The following is a 19,974-nucleotide window of genomic DNA, read 5'->3' on the forward strand; positions in this document are numbered from 1 at the left end:
TTATTTCCCACACTGTACCCCATAAATATGTACAAATATTACATATTAATCAAAATTTTTTAAATTGCCAAATTATTTTTTTAAAAGTGGGGAGATGAATGTGAAATCTAACTAAAAATGACTTGGTCTCAATGACTTGCATGGTGGACAGCATGAATCTCTGCTCCCAGCAATAATAATTTATTGAGAGCTTTCGATGGGAAAGTCTCAGTTTTAAGAGCTTTAGATATTTAATGCACCTAAATGCAAGGTCGGTTACTGGGACTAACAACAAAAGACAGGAAGTTAAAAAACGCTTGGCCTTCTCTGCCAAGATCCCTTAAGGGTAACTAGCAGTAAAAATGGCTAGCCTGGAGACATGGAAATGCAATCATCTCCTTTAATTCTCCTCAGCGGCTGGGGGCAGGGGAGCAGGTCGGCACACTCTTAAAGAGTCTGCAGGCTCACAGAGCCCTGTGGGGCTGGTGGCGCGGAAGTTAAGAGCTAATGCCACGTGATGGCGACAAGCGACACTCTGGCTTTCCCGGGGTAGTCTCTATGGTATTCTTCCCAGCCCACCCGCCCCTTGGGCAGCGGCAGTCACGTGTCAGGCTCTGGGTTTACGACAGGTGCTCACGTGATCCTGGCCTGCAGTCGGGTGGCTGCGGTGAGGTACCTGGGATCCTGAAGGGCGGGCGGTTAGGTCGTTACCGCCGCCGCCGCTGGCGGACTAAAGCGGGCGGTCAGGAGCGAGCAACCTGGCGGCTGAGGCGTTCACCGCATAGTGCCTACGGCACCAGGTCATCTCTTTCTGCGACCTCCGCCTTCGCGGTCCCCACCTTTTTGAGGGCGAAATCACTTTTGGGTTTCGAGACCTTGTGGCGTGAGGCCCCAAATCGGGGAGACTCCCCAATTTACCTGTCTTTTCCTCTATTCCTCCATCTCTTCCTTTGCACCACTGAATCACTTGGTTTTTGGCTGGCCTGCTTGGCGGTTCCTTGAGGCCAAGTTCGGGGCGGTAAAGGTAACGGTGGGGAAAGCGGCCCCCCAGTGGACAAAGGCAGAGGCAAGAATAGAGCAGGCCTGAGGGCCGCAGTCAATGAGAATAGGCAGTTGAGGGGGTGAACGAGAAAAAAAGAGTACTGCGGATTTAGAAGGGACTGGAAAGGACTTGTTGCACGATGGAAGAATCTGACTCTGAGAAAAAGATGGAGAAAGAGAATCTGGGGCCGCGAATGGATCCTCCACTAGGGGAACCGGAAGGCTCGCTTGGGTGGGTGAAGGGTATTGTGTCAAACCTGGAAGGGAGGGTGTCAATTAGAACATTGTGAATTAGAACACCCCACCCCCATGATAAATTGCATGATAAACTGCTTTGGTTTATCAGTAGGGTTGATTGATATACTTTTGACAACATAATAAACTGAAAAAGGGACTGGTGCTAATTGGGCCGTCAGCCCTTGGGATGGGGCATGTGGGTGTTCTAATTGAGACAGTTCCACGTTGCTTTGAATTATCAATAAAAGGCGATTAGATCTCACCATGTAAGAGATAAAAGGACTAGCATTTCTTAGAGACCAGTGGCTTACAGTGTTTTCTGTGCCAATTTGTACCTGAATTATATGTATTTTGTGCCATTAATGAGTGACATACATCTTGGAAGACTGCCAAGGTCCAAGGATGCTTCCAGATTTTAAAAATAGAAAGTCGAATTTTAAAAAATATAAGATTTGATATATAATATTTAAATATGAAAATGTTCTTTGACTTATTACACCACCTATATATGTTGTTGATCATTTTTTTAAGATGAGGAAAAGTCAAATTTTAATAACTCATTTATATTCCTAAATATATTCTCCTAGGAGCTGTCGCCAGAGCTTGTAGTTAGGGGACAAAAGCATGAACACAGTTTTGTAGTTTATGAGGGCTGTTACTCTACTGAGGTTCCCTACACAGCTGCATTCACCTGTTGTGTTAAACATGTTCTTTTGCTCCTGCACATTTATTTATATTTCTTTAATTTCAGTTTCTAAGGCAATTGGATCATGGGAACTCTTGTCTTTTGGTTTATATCTACAGGTGGGTGCTACCAAATACAGCCATGAAGAAAAAGGTAAGATGTGTTAGGTACATCAGAAACATGATGGTAAAGGTAAGAAATAGTCATTCAGGAACCATAGAGTGGATCTATACCATCTTTCCTGGACTATTGCAGGAACCTTCCTGATTCTTATTCACTGTGCTATTAGATTTTTTATTTTTTTAAAATATATAAATCTGAATGGGTGAATCCACATATACACCCACTATATAGGAGTCTGCCTGCACATTTATTTTCAACCCAAATCAAAATGTTACACTATAAGATCTTACATTAGTTCTCCAACTGGAATTGTCCACTCTTCCTTTTATGTTGTTATGGCTCTTTGCCTCACATTGGGGTTTAGGCAGAATTCTTAAGAGTGCAACTCTAGAGCATATTTCTTAAACTTCGAGGCTTCAGTATCGTTTATGAAATGGTGATTTTACAAATCACCCATCTCATAGGTAGTTGTGAAATTTAAATGAATAAAATGCCTGTAGAGCACTTAGGGTCTAACATGGTTTAGCCTTATCAACAAGGATGCCTAAAAATACCAGAATTTTTTACATGATTAAAAACAAAATTTAGTGTAGTTTTGAGACATTAAAGTGCTTATAAAAAAAAATTAGCTTAATTTAATCACTCCATGGTATATAAATGTAACAAAATATCATGTTGTGCCCCAGAAATATATACAGTTAACTGTTTCTCAGTTAAAATATTTTTTTAAATAACAGAAAAGCCCTTTTTTGTATAGATTTTTGGCTGGCTCAGTAGCGAAATTTTCTTAATTAGATAAAGTTACACAGAGAATGTGTTAGATTGAGTGTAGTACAAACCTGAGTGCAGTACATTTTCATTAATACTCCTTACATTTGTAATCAGAAATTTTTATAAAATATCTGTGATTGAAAGTAAAATGTGTATCCATTACATTTGTAAAGCAAGGTAATTGGAACAGTATTTTATAAATTTTAGATTTGAAAGGACTCTAAAAAGTCATTTTATCCAATTCCCTTCAAATGCAAGAATATATGACATTCTTGACAGGTATTTTTCTCTCTCTGTTAATGCTAACATTGATAACAAAGTTATTTACCTTCATAAGGCCACAGTTTCCACTGGAAACTTCTTCATTGTTAGAAGCTCTCCTTTTTATCTTTGTTTTTGAAGCTTGTTTATTCTTTGAAGAACATCATTTGAGCATTTATCATGTTAGGCACTGGAGATATAAATGGGACTCTCCCTGCCCTTTGGGAACTTAGAGTCTTGTGAGAATCAGGCTGAAAAGTGAGTAACTGCAATACATTATGTCCTTTGCAATGATAAAACAGTTTAATTGGGATACTGAGATAAGACACCTAAGTCAGCCTAGGGCTTTAGGGTCAGAGAATCTTCTTGAGCAGATGATTACTAAACCAAGTGACATTTAGTCGAAAGAAGAACAAAGAATGGAACATTGCTGGGAGAGAGTACAGTATAAAACAGAGACATAGAAGCAAGACTTCGTGGAGGGCTGGTAACAGAGACTATAAGCTGTTCTCAGTTCAGTTTGGCTGGTTGCTAAAAGTTCTAGCTCAGATGGACAGGAGATGAAGATAGTATAGTAGATAGGCTAGAGCTTATATATAGTTTAAAGCCTTAATCCTGTAGGTCATGGGAAATTTATAAAAAGAAGAGACAGAGGGCTGGGGTAGAGCACTTGCCTAGCATGTGTGAGGCACTGGATTGAATCCTCAGTATCACATAAAAATAAAATAAAGATATTGTGTCCACCTATAACTAAAAAATAAATATTAAAAAAAGAGTAATTAGTGAAACAAAATCATAGAGGGAAGTAGAAGGGAAAAGTTCAAGTGCTCCAGAGAGGTAGAAGAATTGACCTTGAGCTGGAGGAGGAAGAAATTTTAATTATGCTAAATCCCCTGCTAAGTAGTTCAGTGCATAAAACATTAGATTATAGGAGAATCGGGTTTAATTTCCTCTCGAGATGGTATTTTTCTAACCTAGTTCTAAGAATATTACATATTAATAACATAAATTCAGCTGGGTGCTTTGGCCCACACCTGTAATTAGTGACTTGGGAAGCTGAGGCAAAAGGATCACATGTTTGAAGTCAGCCTGGGCAACTTAATGAGACCCTGTCTCAAAAAATAAATTTTAAAAAGGGACAGAATGGGGGCTGGGGCTGTGACTCAGTGGTAGAGCACTCGCCTAGCATGTGCGAGGCACTGAGTTTGATCCTCAGCACCACATAAAAATAAATAAATTAAATAAAGGTATAAAAAAGGGACAGAATGTAAAGTGGTAAAGAACCCTTTGGGTTTGATCCCCATTACCACAGAACAAACAAAAAACATAAAATCACTGTAGTTCTGTAGCCAAAAGGATGTGTGACCTGTGACAGATAAGCACCTGGCTTCTGGAATGCTAGATATATCTGCATTCACCATTGGTTGGGGAACAGTTTTGTTAGTTACAAGTATCTACACCATATTGTTGATACTGATATTTCATTAAAATGCCAAATACAGGAGAGAAATAGGTCCTGTTACACTAGATTTACTCCAGATTGTTAACATTTTTCTTTCTTTTTTAGGTGCTGTTGATGGGTAAAAGTGGGTCTGGTAAGACCAGCATGAGGTCTATTATCTTTGCAAATTATATTGCCAGAGACACACGTCGGCTTGGTGCAACAAGTAAGATGTTTTATCTTATTGTAAAGTGAGGTGATCTTAACTATTAATCTGCATAACACACTTGGTTGCATAGCTTGGGAATGCAGAGGTTGAAGGATTTTTGGAGCATGTTCCCCTTTTTGCATTTCTCCTCAGAGAAATGTGGCCTAATTCTGACTCTTACTGCTCACTCTCTTGGAAGGCTTTTTTTGCTTTCTAGTTTGCTTATAAAGTGGGATGCCCTCTTCCAACTTCTTGCTTATCCTGCTATTTCTTAACCAGCATAGGGTCCTTTGTGTTTGTTTGTTTTGGGGGAAGAGTGTTTGTTTTTAATTGTTATTGTACAAAGGGAAATTGTTAGGTATTAAGAAGCATAATTAAAATCCAGAATTTTTTGAAGCTGTAGTTAGTCCTTGTCCTCATTCAAAGGTAAACTACAGGGATGGGAAGAATGGAAATTAACCTGATATTCTCATCCTAGATACACATAGATGGTCTCACTGGAGTTTTCTATTCTGACATGGGAAATATCTTATTGCTCTTTATGGTTTAAATGTTAGTATAGACTTGCTGGGTTGCCATGGCTACCAGGCCAGTGTATCTAGGATCCTAGGAGAGCCCTTCTGTCTGTGAGCTGCAATGTCATTTCATTCTGTGGCATCCAAGCATTTCTGGATTCTTCCTTCCTTGGTCTTTGACTTCCAAATGAAGGAGGCATTACATACCTGACCTTTAAATATTCCTGATCTGTGTTTCTAGCATCTTGAATGCTTTTAGGGATAAGCCACCCATAACAATAGTGTCTCACTCTGGTTTCAAGAATAGTAAACATCTTTTAAACACATTATTGTCCAGATTCTGAGATACAAAGGAGAAGAAAACCTTATTTCTGTACTTATAGGGCTTGGAGTATAGTATTCACTTTCATAATTGGGGCAGGTTTGATGACTACAAAGCTGTCTCTTAAGCAGACATCCAAATCTATTTTCCCTCATTTCCATTAGCTGGTTTTCCTTCTGTTCTTGTAAGCTTTACAAATGTTTGAAAATGTTCAGTGTCTCAGTTTATCCTAGTCATCCCCTGCCTCCCAAATCTTGTCTTTCTTAAGTTAAACACTCTAGTTCCTCCATCTATTCCTCATTTGACATAATTTGGAAGTATTTTTAAGGATTTGTTCAAACTTATTTACATTTTTCTTATGCAGTTGCGGTCTGATCAGGGCAGAGTAGGCCTATTACATCTCTTATTCTGGATATTACATTGCTATTAGTAACAGAGTAACCCCCATCTTCTTTTATGGAATGACCTTCATTACACCGAGTCATACTAAAAAGCCCCAGTTCCTCTTCAGACATATTGTTATTAAAACATATCATTCTGGGTCTTGTGCAGTTAATATTTTGAACCTAAGTATAAATGCTTATTACTAAATTTTGCTTTATCCCATGATATATTTCTGCACCCTGTGTATGTTAACTGTAAAATTCAAAACAAGTTACTGTTTCTCTGATCTGTGTTCTTAGTTTCCTTATCTATAGTAAAGGGTTTGGATCCTATGTTCATTGTTACTCTCTTGTATATTATCTATCCTTCCAGCCTTATGCAGTTTGTACATTTGATGAGTATGTCATTTGGTTTCGGTATTGGTCAAAAATTTTGGACAAGATATTGTTCAATGGCCTGTTGTACCTATATCTGGCTTCTGGAAAATCTGTCTATCCATCCACATTTCTTTCTATCTTGATTTGATAGATTTTGAAATTTTTCTTTTCTTCCAAGTTATATCTAGGCCTGGAACCTATATGATTTCAGTAGATTAAAGGAAGCAAATGTTTATTGAACAACTGTTATTTGCCAGGCTTTTGTATTCTGTTTTATTTGTGTTAGTCCTCATATTAACTTTATTCTAATAGATAACAAAAGTACAACTTAAAAATTAATGTCACTTAGCTAGTAAACATTAGAGCTGGAATACCAATCTGTGCTCAACTTCTGTTTATTATATCACAATCTATGAACACTACTCTGAACAATTCCTGGCAGACTCCTTTTTCTTTGTGTTTAAAATTCTGCACAGTTTGTTGAAGAACCCCTTTCTAGTCCCAGTGATGTTTCTAATTTTAACTGATCAGCAGAGTTGATTTATTATTGAATCCAATGAACAGACTCACAACCAAAATTTTGGAACTACTCAAACTGCTAAAGTAATTTCAACATAATCTAACAGCATTATTATGAACAGAATGTTGCAAATTGTGTGGATCCTATTCACTAAAGTAGGCCATTTATTAAATGGGTAATTTTCTGAAACTTCCCTGTGTGTTAGGCACTGTGAATGGTCTCTTGTCCTTAAGGATATCTCAAGTGGGAGCTTTTATTAATATACTTTGTTAGCAATTACTGTATCTCCTTAAAGGTAGTAAAAGTATACTTAAAAATATGTTGGCTTTAATGCTTTAGCATATCATCATTAGCTAGTTTGTTATTATTGAAGAAAGGTCTGTTTTATTGCTAAATATATAGACTAGTTCAAGATTCCTATAGTGCATTGCTTTTTACTTGATGTTCCTTTTATGCAGTTGCTAATTTCTTTAAAAGTAGCAAAAGAGTACTTCTTTTAAAATTTACATTGACTTTAATGTTTTAGTGTTTTCCTAGTTTGTCATTTCTTGAAAAAGTCCAGTTTTATTTTGTTAAGTTTAGAGCCTACTGTGTTTGGAAATTTGAAGTAAGGATACAGAATGATGATGTTATTAATTTATTAAGGGGGATGTTAAAATGTGTTTGTTGGAATAGTAAATTTGTCAATAAAAATATGATTATGAAGTATTTTAGTCTCAAACACTGTTGACAGCTCCAAGATTTCCTACCTTCTCAAAATTCTCTTTTCTCTGGGCTTTTATTTAATGCTTTATTACCCTGGTTTTCTTCTTTTATCTTTAACCATTCCTCCCTACTTTTAAAAAAGATAATCTTTATCATAATATTTTCTTCTTTCTGCCCCGTAAGTGTATGCAATTCCCCAAAGCTCTGTTTTTGCTTCTTTTCGGTTTCTCATAACATCAGGACAGGAAGATTAGCAGAGCCAAAGAGCCAAGAACGTAAGAGGGAAGCAGAAAATGGGGGTTAGATCATCCTGAGGTTATCCTCTGGCCCCTTTTTTCCAGGTGTATGCAATCATGCATACTCAGAATGACATGTTCTTTTTCTTTTAAAAGAATGAAATAAAATATACATTTTGGAGAGATTGCTCTATCTATAATATGGAATGTAGATCAGAGGGAGGCAAGGATAGAAACAAATTGACTAGTTAGGAAACTATTTTAGTAAACTAGGTAAGAGACGACTGCTTGATTTGGGTGTTGGTAGTGGATACGTTGAGAAGCTAATGGATTTGGGGTATATTAAAGAGGTGGAGTCAAGAGGACTTGCTGGTAGACCTGGGGAGAATGGTGAGGGAATGAGTGAACTGAAAGATGAAACTAAGGTTTTGTGATAGGCAACTGATTGAATTTACTGAGAGATAAAAGACTGAAAAAAGAATTGATGGGGGGAAGACAGGGGACATGACTTAATCTGGATATGTTGAGTTTGGGATACTTGTGGTTTATTCAAATGGAAATGCACTGTGTGAGTCAGAAAGGTAGGAGAGAAATCTGTACTGAAGATTCTTTTTTATGAATTATCAATATCCAAATTGTATACAAAATAATATGAATATATTAACTTACTTTGGGGAAGAATACATAGATGAGAAAGGTGACCAAGAATGGAGACCTGAAGAAATCCAACATTTAAGGGACAGAAAGAAGAATAGGAGCCTGTGAGGGAGGATCTTTCAGAGAGTTTGTAGGTATATCAGAGACCAAGAAAAGAGATTTTTTTTTGAGAAGAAGAGTAGTCAACAGTGTCATGCTGCAGAAAGTAAGACAAGGACTAAAAAGTCCACTGGATTTGGTAATGGGGCCATTGGTCACTTGATGAGAACAAATTCTATCATATGGGAGTAGAAACTAGATTTCTTTCCCATTTGCCCCATATCTTAAAAGTCACTGAATCCTGTCACTTCTTTTGTTATTGTCTTTCCCTTTCTCAGTAGCACTTCTTTCCATTTTTTTTTAGTACTAGACCGTATACATAGTCTTCAAATTAATAGCAGTTTGAGCACCTACTCTCTCGTAGACTCTGTTGGAAATACAAAGACATGTAAGATATGATTCCTTTTCCAAGGAGGGGGAAGTAAAGGGGAGAAGGGAAGTAGTTTGAGCACTTACTATGTGCCAGGCACTTCATATATGATAACCCGTTGAATCCTCACAGCTATTCTGTGAGGTCAGTACTATGCCCCTTCTTTCTTTTTAAATAGAAATGGAAGCTAATACTCAGAACTTAAGTGACTTGCCCAAAGTCACAGAGTTGTAGAGCTGGTATTTGAACTCAGATCTGTTTGGCTCCAAAGCTTATATGCTTTACCTTTTAATGCTTTGCTATCTATGATCTAGTTTATGAGAACGTAAAATTGCCCAAAAGTTAGATAATACTCAATTTAAGCAACAGCTTTGAGATAGTCAAAGAAGAAATGCCATAATAACATTTGACTATCATATAAATTATATAGATAATAATTTCTAGACTTAGAGTACTTTCCAGTATAAATATTTTCATTATTCTTCCTTGGGATTTTTAGTGCCTGGCAGAGAGTAGATGCTTAATAAATGTTTGAATGAATTTAGAGGGAGAAATGACGGTAAGTGGGGTGAGCTAGGCAGGGCTTTTAGAGGAGTGGGATTTAGTTTGGGTCTTGAAAGATGAATATAACTTTGAAAGAAAGATGGGGTGGACTTTCCAGGCAGAAGGACAGAGTAGGTGAAGGATAGCGGGGAGGGAAGTGTAAGGCAGAGGTCGCAAACAGGCAGCCTGTGTGCTAGATAAGGCCTATAGACAGATTTTGTTTGGCTTGTCCATTGTTTTAGAAAAAATTGGAATTAGTTATCACATGTCAAAGTTTTCATAAAAATCTGAATTTCCCACTGCTATTGAAAAATTGAAAGATCTGGCAAACCTGAGCCAACATTCTTGCAAGAGCTCAGTAACTGCTGCCCATTCTACTGGGTGGATGTTTATCCTCTATATGTGGCCAACTTTGATTGTATGTTTACTGGCCTGGCCCCTATTAGCAAGTTTGCGACCCCTGATGTAAGGTGTGTTGGGGTTGGGGAGGTAGTGGGGTTTGGGAGGACTGTGAATAAGCCAAATTGGGCTGGAATAAAAGGTTTTATTAATGTGAATTATTGGGGAATATATAGGTAGATTGGAAGCCAAATTGTGAAGGACCTTGACTGTCCCCCTTTAGGGACGGAGGAGCCATTGAAAGTATTTGAATGGGGAGTGACATGTTCAAAGTAGTGTTAAGAAGATGAGCCTGACAGTAGCCTATAGGACGATGTAAAATGGGTAAGGTTTTTCTGGTAGGGAGTTCAGTTATGGATCTCTTGTAGCAGTGTTCGCATGAGATGATAATGGAATTTAGAGATTACAAAGAACTAGCAATGAATTGAATGAGAACCTAGGAGACACAATAGGGGGAAAAGTAGAGTCATTAACTGAAAAGGAATCAAGATAGGAGTTAGTTTGGTTATGTTTTATGTTTGTTTTGTGTTCCGTTTTTGTTATTGTTGTTTTACTTTTTCATGGGGGAAGTTGGTGAGGGCAGGTGGGACAGGGAAGATCTATTAAATGGTATATGTCGCTGTCTTATATGTGGAAATTTAACATTGGTAGTATAATTGGAGATTGTTTCTACTCTGAGTACTAAACTACTAAAAAGTAAAATGACTTACATAAGAGCCAATTCTGTAGCTCAGGGTAGTTTAGGTGCCCACCTTGCCACTAAACCACATTACTAAGCTGAAAATCACCTTCTTGTTGTGGCTTTGAGCATTTCACTCCACTTTGGTCCTTCTAAATTCCATGGGTTAGTGCTTTGCTTATTTTGAATTTCACCTTGCATGCTACAATTATTAGATTTGTCATACTTGTCTTCCAGTTGATGTAGAACATTCTCATGTTCGATTTCTGGGCAACCTGGTATTGAACCTGTGGGATTGTGGTGGGTAAGTACCATCATCTACTTACTTTTTTGTAAAGCCAATGGCAGTAACCATGGCTTCTAGTATAATCAGTATGACAAATATACCTACAATAACTGTTATTTATAATAGATACATTGGATAGAATTATTTCATACTTGGTACTTGATTAAATAAAGATCTCTGATTTTTGTTAATTGTGGACGTGCCTTCTGTATGTGACATGTTTAAGTATCTCTAACACAAACTTCACCTAGATATGTGTAGTATAGGTTAAGCATTCTCTATTTTGCAGGAGCATAAATTGGGTTTCTTTTGAGGTGGACACAAATTAGATGATTTGACACAAGTGCCAAGCTTTTAGCTACCACACCATAATAATTTGTTCTTAATAATTTAAAAAATTATCTCCAGGCAATCTAAGCACTATAGATCAAACTCTGAGCATGTACAATCTGGCTGAGTTACACACTGTTGGAAAGTAGGAGACAGCTCTTCTCATGACCAACGCACTCACCAAAAAAAAAAAAAAAAATTTTTTTTCATCACAAATTCACACACTCACTGTGCTTCTATGCCAATGTTCAGTGCTACTCTTTGGCCATTTATATCTCTGATATGAAGCAGCAGTATGTAGTGCACAGTGGTTAGGAATATAGGTACTGGAGTTAGGTTGGGGTTTATATTTCAGCTTTGTTAGCTGTTTTATCTTGGGTAAATCATTTAAACTCTGAGCCACAGTTTCTGGTACAAAATTAATAGTAATGGTACCAACTCAGGGTTATTTTGATAATTGAGATTTTATATAAAAATACATACCACAGTGTCTCACAAAATAAGTAGATATTATTGTCAGCTCTGTTTCACAGGCCTTAGTATAAAACCAAATAAAGAATAGGAGCTTAGTGAATATTTGTTGAAAGGGTAATGTGATAGCCAAATACTATCTAAGAAAATGATTTCATTCCTGTTAGCAAATGGATCACTTAACATCCTGGCAGCTCTCTCCATATAATCCTTACTCATTGTCATTATTTCCAGTTCTCTAGTCTGTATAAAGATATTAGTCCAAGTCCCTTGCTTTAAGATATAATCTTCCAAGGTCAAGTAGCTTATTAATAGCAAGATGCAGAACTAGAACCTAGATTCATATCCCACTCCCACATCCCCTGCTACACAATGGTACTATTTTCTGCTGTCTAGCTATTGACTGAGGACTTCTTGGGAAGTGGCATACAGCGTAAGAAGCAAAGACCAACATTCTTCTTAAAAATTATCATTACAGTTATTTTCATATAGTTTAGAATATTTGACTATTGAGTTCTTCATTCAGAACAATTTCATTGAGCATCTGACACTCCTTTAAAATCTGAGAAACTGAGGAATAGTACCAAACATGATTCTTGTCTTGCTGTCTAAGGAAATGAATGTCATTAATTAAAGACCCATATAAGTATGTATAATGTCATACTTGTAAATGTTGGCAATGAGAGTGATGTATTCGTAAATGAGCCTATGGTAAGTACATTGGCTCAAATCAGGGATGTCAGGGAAAGTCATACTTTGTATGAGGAAATATGGATTGAATTGAAACCTAAAAGAACAAGCAATAATTAATTAGATGAAAAAGCATGGGAGTAGTATCAGAGACAGAGTGAGCAGCATGTATAAAGGCCCCATGGTGGATAAACCATGGCCCACTTGAACTGGGAAAGGGTCTATGTGTATAGAGCACCAAAAGAGGAGCAGAGGGTCATGCAAGTTGTGTCTCAAGAGGTAAGGTAAAGGGACTGGGGATATAGCTCAGTTGGTAGAGTGCTTGCCTTGCATGTACAAGGCCCTGGATTCAATCCCTAGCACCACACACACACAAAAAGAGGTAAGGTAAGACCAGAATTATTTGCTATTGTTTGCCCTATAAATTGTAGCCTTAAGATTATCTTTTGCATTGATGAAGCTTGAACTGAGGACTTGCTTACTATCTATTTTTCCTACCAGACAAGACACCTTCATGGAAAATTATTTCACTAGCCAACGGGACAACATCTTCCGAAATGTGGAGGTTCTGATTTATGTCTTTGACGTGGAGAGCCGCGAACTTGAAAAGGACATGCACTATTATCAGTCATGCCTGGAAGCCATTCTCCAGAACTCTCCAGATGCCAAAATTTTTTGCTTGGTTCACAAAATGGATCTGGTACAGGAGGATCAACGGGACCTGGTAAGAAATGGAACGGGTGCTACACAAATTTGTACCATACTCTTTTCAGCAAAAAAGTTCTCAGAATTAAGCTTTCAAACTAAAATCTTATCATTTGTTTTAAGAAAACATTCTTAAAACATTTTTTCATGGTAAGAGAAATGTGATATTCAATTAGCAAATAAATTTTAGAATTAGGTAAGGAATCTGACCATGTGACATCACTAAGCAGCCTTTATTTTTAAAATGTTTATTGCTCCATGGTTTACTGTCAAGCCTAGAGACCCACCAAGAATGAGAGGAAGAAAGGTTGCTGCTGTCACTGGGTTGACATAGAAACTGGTAGTTACCAGTTCAGGTGTCAATCATACTGTTAGGCTCTATGCCAGGTTCTTCATAATTGCACTGACATAGTATGTTTCTCTTCTTTTCTAGTACAAATGACTTAGTACTAGAGAAGACACGGTAGGAGGTGAAGTCACCAAGATGGTATAGTAGGAAATATCAGCCTTCATCCCCTCATGTTAAAAAAATGTAGGTAACTACCTATAAACTAGTATAGCCTAGAGAGGGATCAAAGACCCATCAGAGAAAAAAAAATTAAGTAGAAGGCATAAAATCCTACATAGTTTTGAGACTCCAGGACTGGCAGATCAAAAACATAGTCTAGTTCTAGTTCGCTTAATATAGAAGAATTAGATTTGTAAGGTCTGAAGTGAAAGAGAAGATCCCCCTCTATTTCTTAAGGTATAACTAAGGAAAGCAGTTTTAGAATATACTAGTCATATAGAAGAATACAATTCTTCCTTAGGTTGTAATGTTAGAGTTTAAGTCTAAAGGAGTTTGGGTAATAGCTATGGCAAGGAATACTTTTTTCCATGACTATTTACAGGATTGCCTCTACTATTCAAATGTTTCTAGATTATTTTGCAGGCTTTCAAAAACCATTTGACAAGGTTCTGCCTTTGACTCAGAACTGTACTTTTGAATATCCAATAGTTTTTTAAACTCTTTCCCCTTCTCCATCTCCCAGAAAACTATGTATATAAGTATGGGTCCTGCCAGGCACAGTGGCACTCACTTGTAATCCCAGCAACTCTGAAAGCTAGGGCAGAAAGATTGCAAGTTTGATACTAGCCTCAACAACTTAGCAAGACCCTACAAAACTTAGCAATACCCTGTCTCAAAATTTAAAAAATGAAAAGGGCTGGGAATGCGACTCAGTGGTTGTTTTAGTCAGCTTTTTCACTGCTGTGACTAAAAGATCTGACCAGAAAAATTGTAGAGGAGGAAAAGTTTATTTGAGGGCTCACAGTTTCAGAAATCTTAGTTTATAGAAGGCCGGCTCCATTCTTTGGGGCTTGAGGTGAGGCTGAACATTCATGGCAGAGTGTGTGGCATAGGGAAGCAGCTCATATGAGAACAGGAAGACTCCACTTTTCAGATACAGATATATACACCAAAGCTATGCCCTAATTCCCACCTCCTGCAGCCATACCCTACCATTTCAGTTACCACTCAGTGAATTCCTATCAGGGGATTAAATCACTGATTGGGTTAAGACTATTATAACCCAATCATTTCTCCTCTGAGCCTTCTTGCATTGTCTCACACATGAGCTTTTGGGGGACACCTCACATGCAAACCATAACAGTGGTAAAGCACCCCTGGCTTAAATCCCCAGTACAAAAAAAAAGTATGGGTCCTGAGTTGGTGAAGCTTTAAAAATAATTTCAATCCTTAGCCAAAATTACAATTAAATCTAGAACATTTCAATAAATGAGCTCCTTATGAATGTTTCAATCTCTTATAATTTTGAATTAGATTTTTTCATATGACTATCCCCTAAAGATATATTAATATTCTTTAGTGGATTTTAAGCTTAATATCTTTAATTTCATTAAAGATTTAAAATTGGAAGTTTTAAAGTACAAATAATTAAGTGCTTCTCAAAATACAAAGTTCCGTTAAGATTTATTTCCCTGCATGTGTGTGAATGTTGTGGTTTTCCAGAGAAACAGAGGCAATGAGATATGTTTGTATATAAAGAGACAGAAAGAGATGGGGAAGTATTTATTTAAGTAATAGGCTCCAGTGAATGTGGAGGCTGGCAGTTCTGAAATCTTGAGAGCAGGTCCTTAGACTAGAGACCCAGGAAAAACAGTCAACGTTGCAGTTTAAGGCAGAAGGCAATGTGAGGGTAGGTTCCCCTCTTCCTTATAATATCAGTCTTTTTCTCTAAATGTCTTATAGATAAGGCCCACCCACATTATGGAGGGTAATCTGTTTTACCCAAAGTCTACTGAATTAAATGATAATCTCATCTAAAAGTATTTTCACAGTGACATCTAGGCTGCTGTTTTACCCAGTGTTGAGTACTATGGCCTAGTCATGTTAACAACAACAACAAAAAAACTAACCATTATAGTCCACCCTTTTCAACTAGGCACTCACACATTTTCTAAAAGCATAATTAATTTCCAAATAAATATAATAAAACGATTATAATTCCACATAACTTGATACAACTTTTCTACATACAACTAGAAATATACTCTTTCCAGATAAGTCCTTGGGTAATGTTTATTCTTCTACTTTCTATCCTATAACTTAAATATTACAATGTAAATAGTACTTAAAATAATATTGATATAAAGTTTATACATCATATGTTCATGATAAACGGATAAAAGAGAAAGACATGCTTAGTATATAGCCACTTATATATATTCATAACAAAATCAAGGAAGAAATACTCATGACAGTTATAATTCTCATTTATAATGTACTCACATGATCTTGGCTGGTATTTATAACTGCCTTCTTCAATTCTGGATTGCCTTTGCACCTCAGCTGGTTGTATTTCTTTACTGGTAGGATGACCCTAAAACCATTAGTAGACCTAAAGGTCTAGGCTATTAGTAGACCTGCTTGAATTGGGTAGTTGTGGTTTTCCATTACTTTAATTACAAGGTATGATATTGTTAATAGATACCCTGAGGGATCTCTTTTATTTTTGACATACTTTTCCCAAACTCCATTGTGAAATATAGTCCAGTTTCCCCTATGATAGTTAGGATCAGTCACCCCAGAGAGCACAGGAAGTCCCTTTTTTGCCAATTCATTTAGAGGCATGAGGACCCCAAAGTAGCTGGTGGCAGTTTTAATCTCTAGTTCAGTTGAATTATTGTTATATTTCCTGGCATACTCATTCCTGCCTTTGGAACTGAGACCTTTAGGCCAGCAGAGTATAAAGTCATAGAGACAAGAAACAAAAACTTTGTCCTTTACCCTTAGTAATGGCTAGTGCATTACTATGGGTGATAATAAGTGGTGCCACTCCCATTACCACTCTGAATCCTGGAGCCATGAATCCTCACTGTGGTAGAAAAAGCAGCAAACATTGGATGCTGAATGAGAGCATATAGCCTCCCAGACAGCCTTGTCCCAGCCCTATAAATTTTTGCCACCTAACTGAGCTTTCAAAAGCCCACGCTATCATTCTGTCAAGCCAGCTGCATTAGGATGGTTGGGAACATGATAAGAACAATAAAGTCTGGGCCCATTGCTTTATTTTATTTGCTGTGGAGGAAGTTCCTTGATTAGAAGCAATATCATGTGCCATACCATGATAGTGGATGAAGCATTCTAAATTCACAGATAGTAGTTTTGGTAGAAGTACTGTATAAAGGGAAGGTGAATCAATATCCAGAATTAAGTGTCTATTCCAATAAGTGTAGAATGCTGCCCCTTGCATGATGGAAGAAGACCATTATAATCAAGTCATCATCATATAATTGCCTGTTCACCTGGAGGACTGGTGTGTATTTTGGATTCAGTGTTGGTCTCTGCTGATGACAGATTGGGCACCCATCAGTGGCCACAGCCAGGACAGCCTTGGTGAGTGAAAGTCTATGTTGCTGGGCCCACATATTACTTTTAACCCTTTCACCATGTCCATTTAGTTTCCTGAACTCATTGAGGTGGATAAAGATACATACTAACTGGTATCCACAGAACAGGTCATCCTATCCACTTGAACATTAAAATCCTCTTTTATTGAGGTTACCCTTTGGTGGGTATTCACCTGAGACACAGATATCTTCACAATTTTTTTTTCTATTGGAAGAGATTTATCTATATACCTCTTCCATTTTTCCAGATATGTTCCTTCTAAGTCCCTGACCATCCAGCAAACCAATGGCTACAGCTCATGAGTCATAGCTGTATATCTGGCCATTTCTCTTTCCAAGCAGTGTGAACAACCAGTTGATCAAGGTTCTTTCCACTGGGAGGATTTCACCTTCAACACTTTCTTTTAGGGATGTTCCAGAAATGGGATACAGAGCTACAGCTGTTCACTTCTAGGTGGTGCCCATGTATCATGCAGAACCATCTATAGACCAGGCCCTAGTCTTCTCTTCCTCAAATGATTATATGGAATGCTCCATGAAGTCTTAGGTGCGGGCTGTAAGAAAAAGCAATGTAGCAGCAAAGGAGGACTTAAAATGTAACTTACTTATGCCCTCAAGACTTTCATGGGCTCAGTCTCACAAATATATGACTTTAACTTGGTGATGGAGAGCTGCTATACATGTCTGACATTATGGTTTGGTAGATTAAATAAATAACAACCAGTTTGTGATGAACAGCACAGTTCCCATGGTAACTTGGTAGCCTGTGGGACATGTTCAGTTTGTATGTACTATGGCCTAGTAATTGGCCAAGAGCTGTTTCTTGAAAGGAAAGTAATTATCTGTGGAGAATAGTAGGGCTTTGTTTCAGTACCCTAAATAGGCGCATTGCAGTTCACCAATAGTGGCCTGTAAAAGGCTCCAAACAGCTTCCCTATGTGCTCCTGACACTTAAAGCATCATTGAATTTGTTGGACAATATGGTCTAAGAGCAGCTTGCACAGCTGCCTGGACCTGTCGCAGAGCCTTCATTGGTGCTGGGCCCCACTCAAAAGTAGCAGCTTATTTGGGTCACTCAGTAAATAAGCTAGAGTAATGCATCTAGAGTAATATTTTGCCTTCACAATCTACATAGGCCTATTAGATTATGTCCATTTCTCTTTTGTCCTTAAAAAGTAAAGGTAACAGACTTGGGTTGTGGCTCAGTGGTAGAGCGCTGCCTAGCATGTGTGAGGCACTGGGTTCAATCCTATGTACCACATAAAAATAAATAAATAAAATAAAGGTATAGTGTTGTCCATCTACAACTAAACATTTTTTTTTAAAAGGTAGCATACTCCTGAATTTTTGTCACATTGCTTTTCAGCCTTCTGACATTCAAATGTCTTTCCAATAAGTCTGGTGTAACTACTTGCTCGCTGGGTTTGATCAGCATAATGTCATTAATGTGATGGACCAGTGTAGTATCTTGTAAAAGGAAAAGGTGACCAAGAGCCCTGTAAATTAAATTATAACATAGGACTAGAGAGTTGGTATCTCCCTCAGTAAGTCAGTGAAGGTGTTTTGCTGGCCTTGCTACCTAAGAGCAAATTGCTTCTGGTGGATTTTATGGGCAAGTCTGGAGAAAAAGGCATTTGTCAGAAAAATAGTTGCATATAGGTACCAGGGGATGTGTGAGTTTGCTCAAGGAATTGGGCCACATCTTTTACAACAGTTGAAATTATAATCACCTCCTGAGTAAGCTTATGGAAATCCATGTCCAAGAGCTAGCGGCCTTCTGTAGAGCCTGAAGAGGCAAAATGAGTTGGGATGTGGTGGGAATTGGTAACCTTGTATCTTTTAAGTCTTTTATGGTGGCAGTAATTTCCACAATCCCTTCAGGAATTCAGTATTGCTTTTGGTTTATTATTTTCCTAGGAAAAAGCAGTTCTAGTGGTTTTCACTTGACTTTTCCTGCCATAATAGCCATCACACCACAGATAAGGGAACCAATGTGGAGATTCAATCAGTTGCTGAGTATGTCTGTTCCAAATATGTACTCTGGAATTGGGATATAACCACAGTATGGTTTGGGGAACCATGGGCCCACTGTGAGACAAACCTGAACTAAAACTTTATTGACCACTGTATTAGCATTCTCTATAGGAACAGAATCAACAGGAAGTATAATTATAAAAAAGGATTTATTAGGTTATCTTATGCCACCAGAAGCTGGATAGTCCACAATGGCCATCTGCAGGCTGGAGAGCTGGAAGAACCAGTAGCTGCACAGTCCATAGGCTGAGCCCCAGAAAAATCACTGACAGAGTCCACTTTGGAAGAGTGAAGAAAATAGAGTCCCATATCCTCAGATGATCATAGCAGTAGTCAAGAACCCGTTTCAGAAGAATTGAGCTTGCATCTTGTTCTTCCAACTTTTATTCCATCCAAGCCATCATCCTATTCGTTGGTCTCCATTTCAGTTGGCTATACCACATGTCAATCCTTCCTAGACACATCCTCACTGACACACCCATAAACCCCTTAATCCTCAGCATCTCTTAATCCAAATATCCACCCCCTTGTCAACTTGATATCCAAATATGACTCTTTACATCATACTTAATCTCCAAATAAACACAACAAGGTTATAATTCCACCTAACATAACTATCCTTCCTACAACCGAATACACTAGTTCTTTCCCCAGAATAGAAGAATAAACAAAAACACTACTAATGTTAAGTCAATCAATATTACTTTACAGAATGAATAACAGGAGAGTAACAATTATTTCCTCTTAATGCATTTGTAAATATGCCCAAACATATTCTTAGTGGAATAGGGAAGAATTGTCAATGGCAATTAAAATCCTCATTTCTGTAACTGGTCATGTGGCCATAGTTGGTATTTATGACTACATTCTTCTACTACCCATTCTGTATTTCCTCTACCTTCAGCAACTACCTCAGCGGTCTTGGTTCTTTACCTAGAGGTGTGACCCACACCTTCATTCCTGAAGGGTCTAAGACATTTGTCATCTTGTCTGG

General features: G+C 37.8%; 1 protein-coding gene across 10 annotated transcripts in view; it reads left to right on the forward strand.

The window, feature by feature from the left end:
* Nucleotides 1-600: 600 nt before the first annotated feature.
* The window catches only part of LOC124078862 (ras-related GTP-binding protein B), a 41,567-nt gene continuing 22,193 nt past the window's right edge, over nt 601-19,974 (forward strand). For 7 of the 10 annotated variants that reach the window (XR_006847080.2, XR_009224856.1, XR_009224855.1 and 4 more), the window contains exons 1-6: nt 601-1,252; nt 2,062-2,095; nt 4,665-4,764; nt 8,866-8,949; nt 10,790-10,856; nt 12,831-13,053. Coding sequence is in view for 3 of the 10 variants with exons in the window: in XM_046423944.2 (XP_046279900.1) it covers nt 1,161-1,252; nt 2,062-2,095; nt 4,665-4,764; nt 8,866-8,949; nt 10,790-10,856; nt 12,831-13,053 (600 nt within the window). In the remaining 7 variants the exon portion in view is untranslated. The remainder of the gene's footprint in view (nt 1,253-2,061; nt 2,096-4,664; nt 4,765-8,865; nt 8,950-10,789; nt 10,857-12,830; nt 13,054-19,974) is intronic. The other 3 variants (XM_046423946.2, XM_046423944.2, XM_046423945.2) reach the window with 3 other exon arrangements.

This window comes from Marmota monax, unplaced genomic scaffold, assembly GCF_021218885.2.
Source record: "Marmota monax isolate L192 unplaced genomic scaffold, Marmota_monax_Labrador192_F-V1.1 WCK01_AAM20220418_F8-fsc00451, whole genome shotgun sequence".
Lineage (NCBI taxonomy): Eukaryota > Metazoa > Chordata > Mammalia > Rodentia > Sciuridae > Marmota > Marmota monax.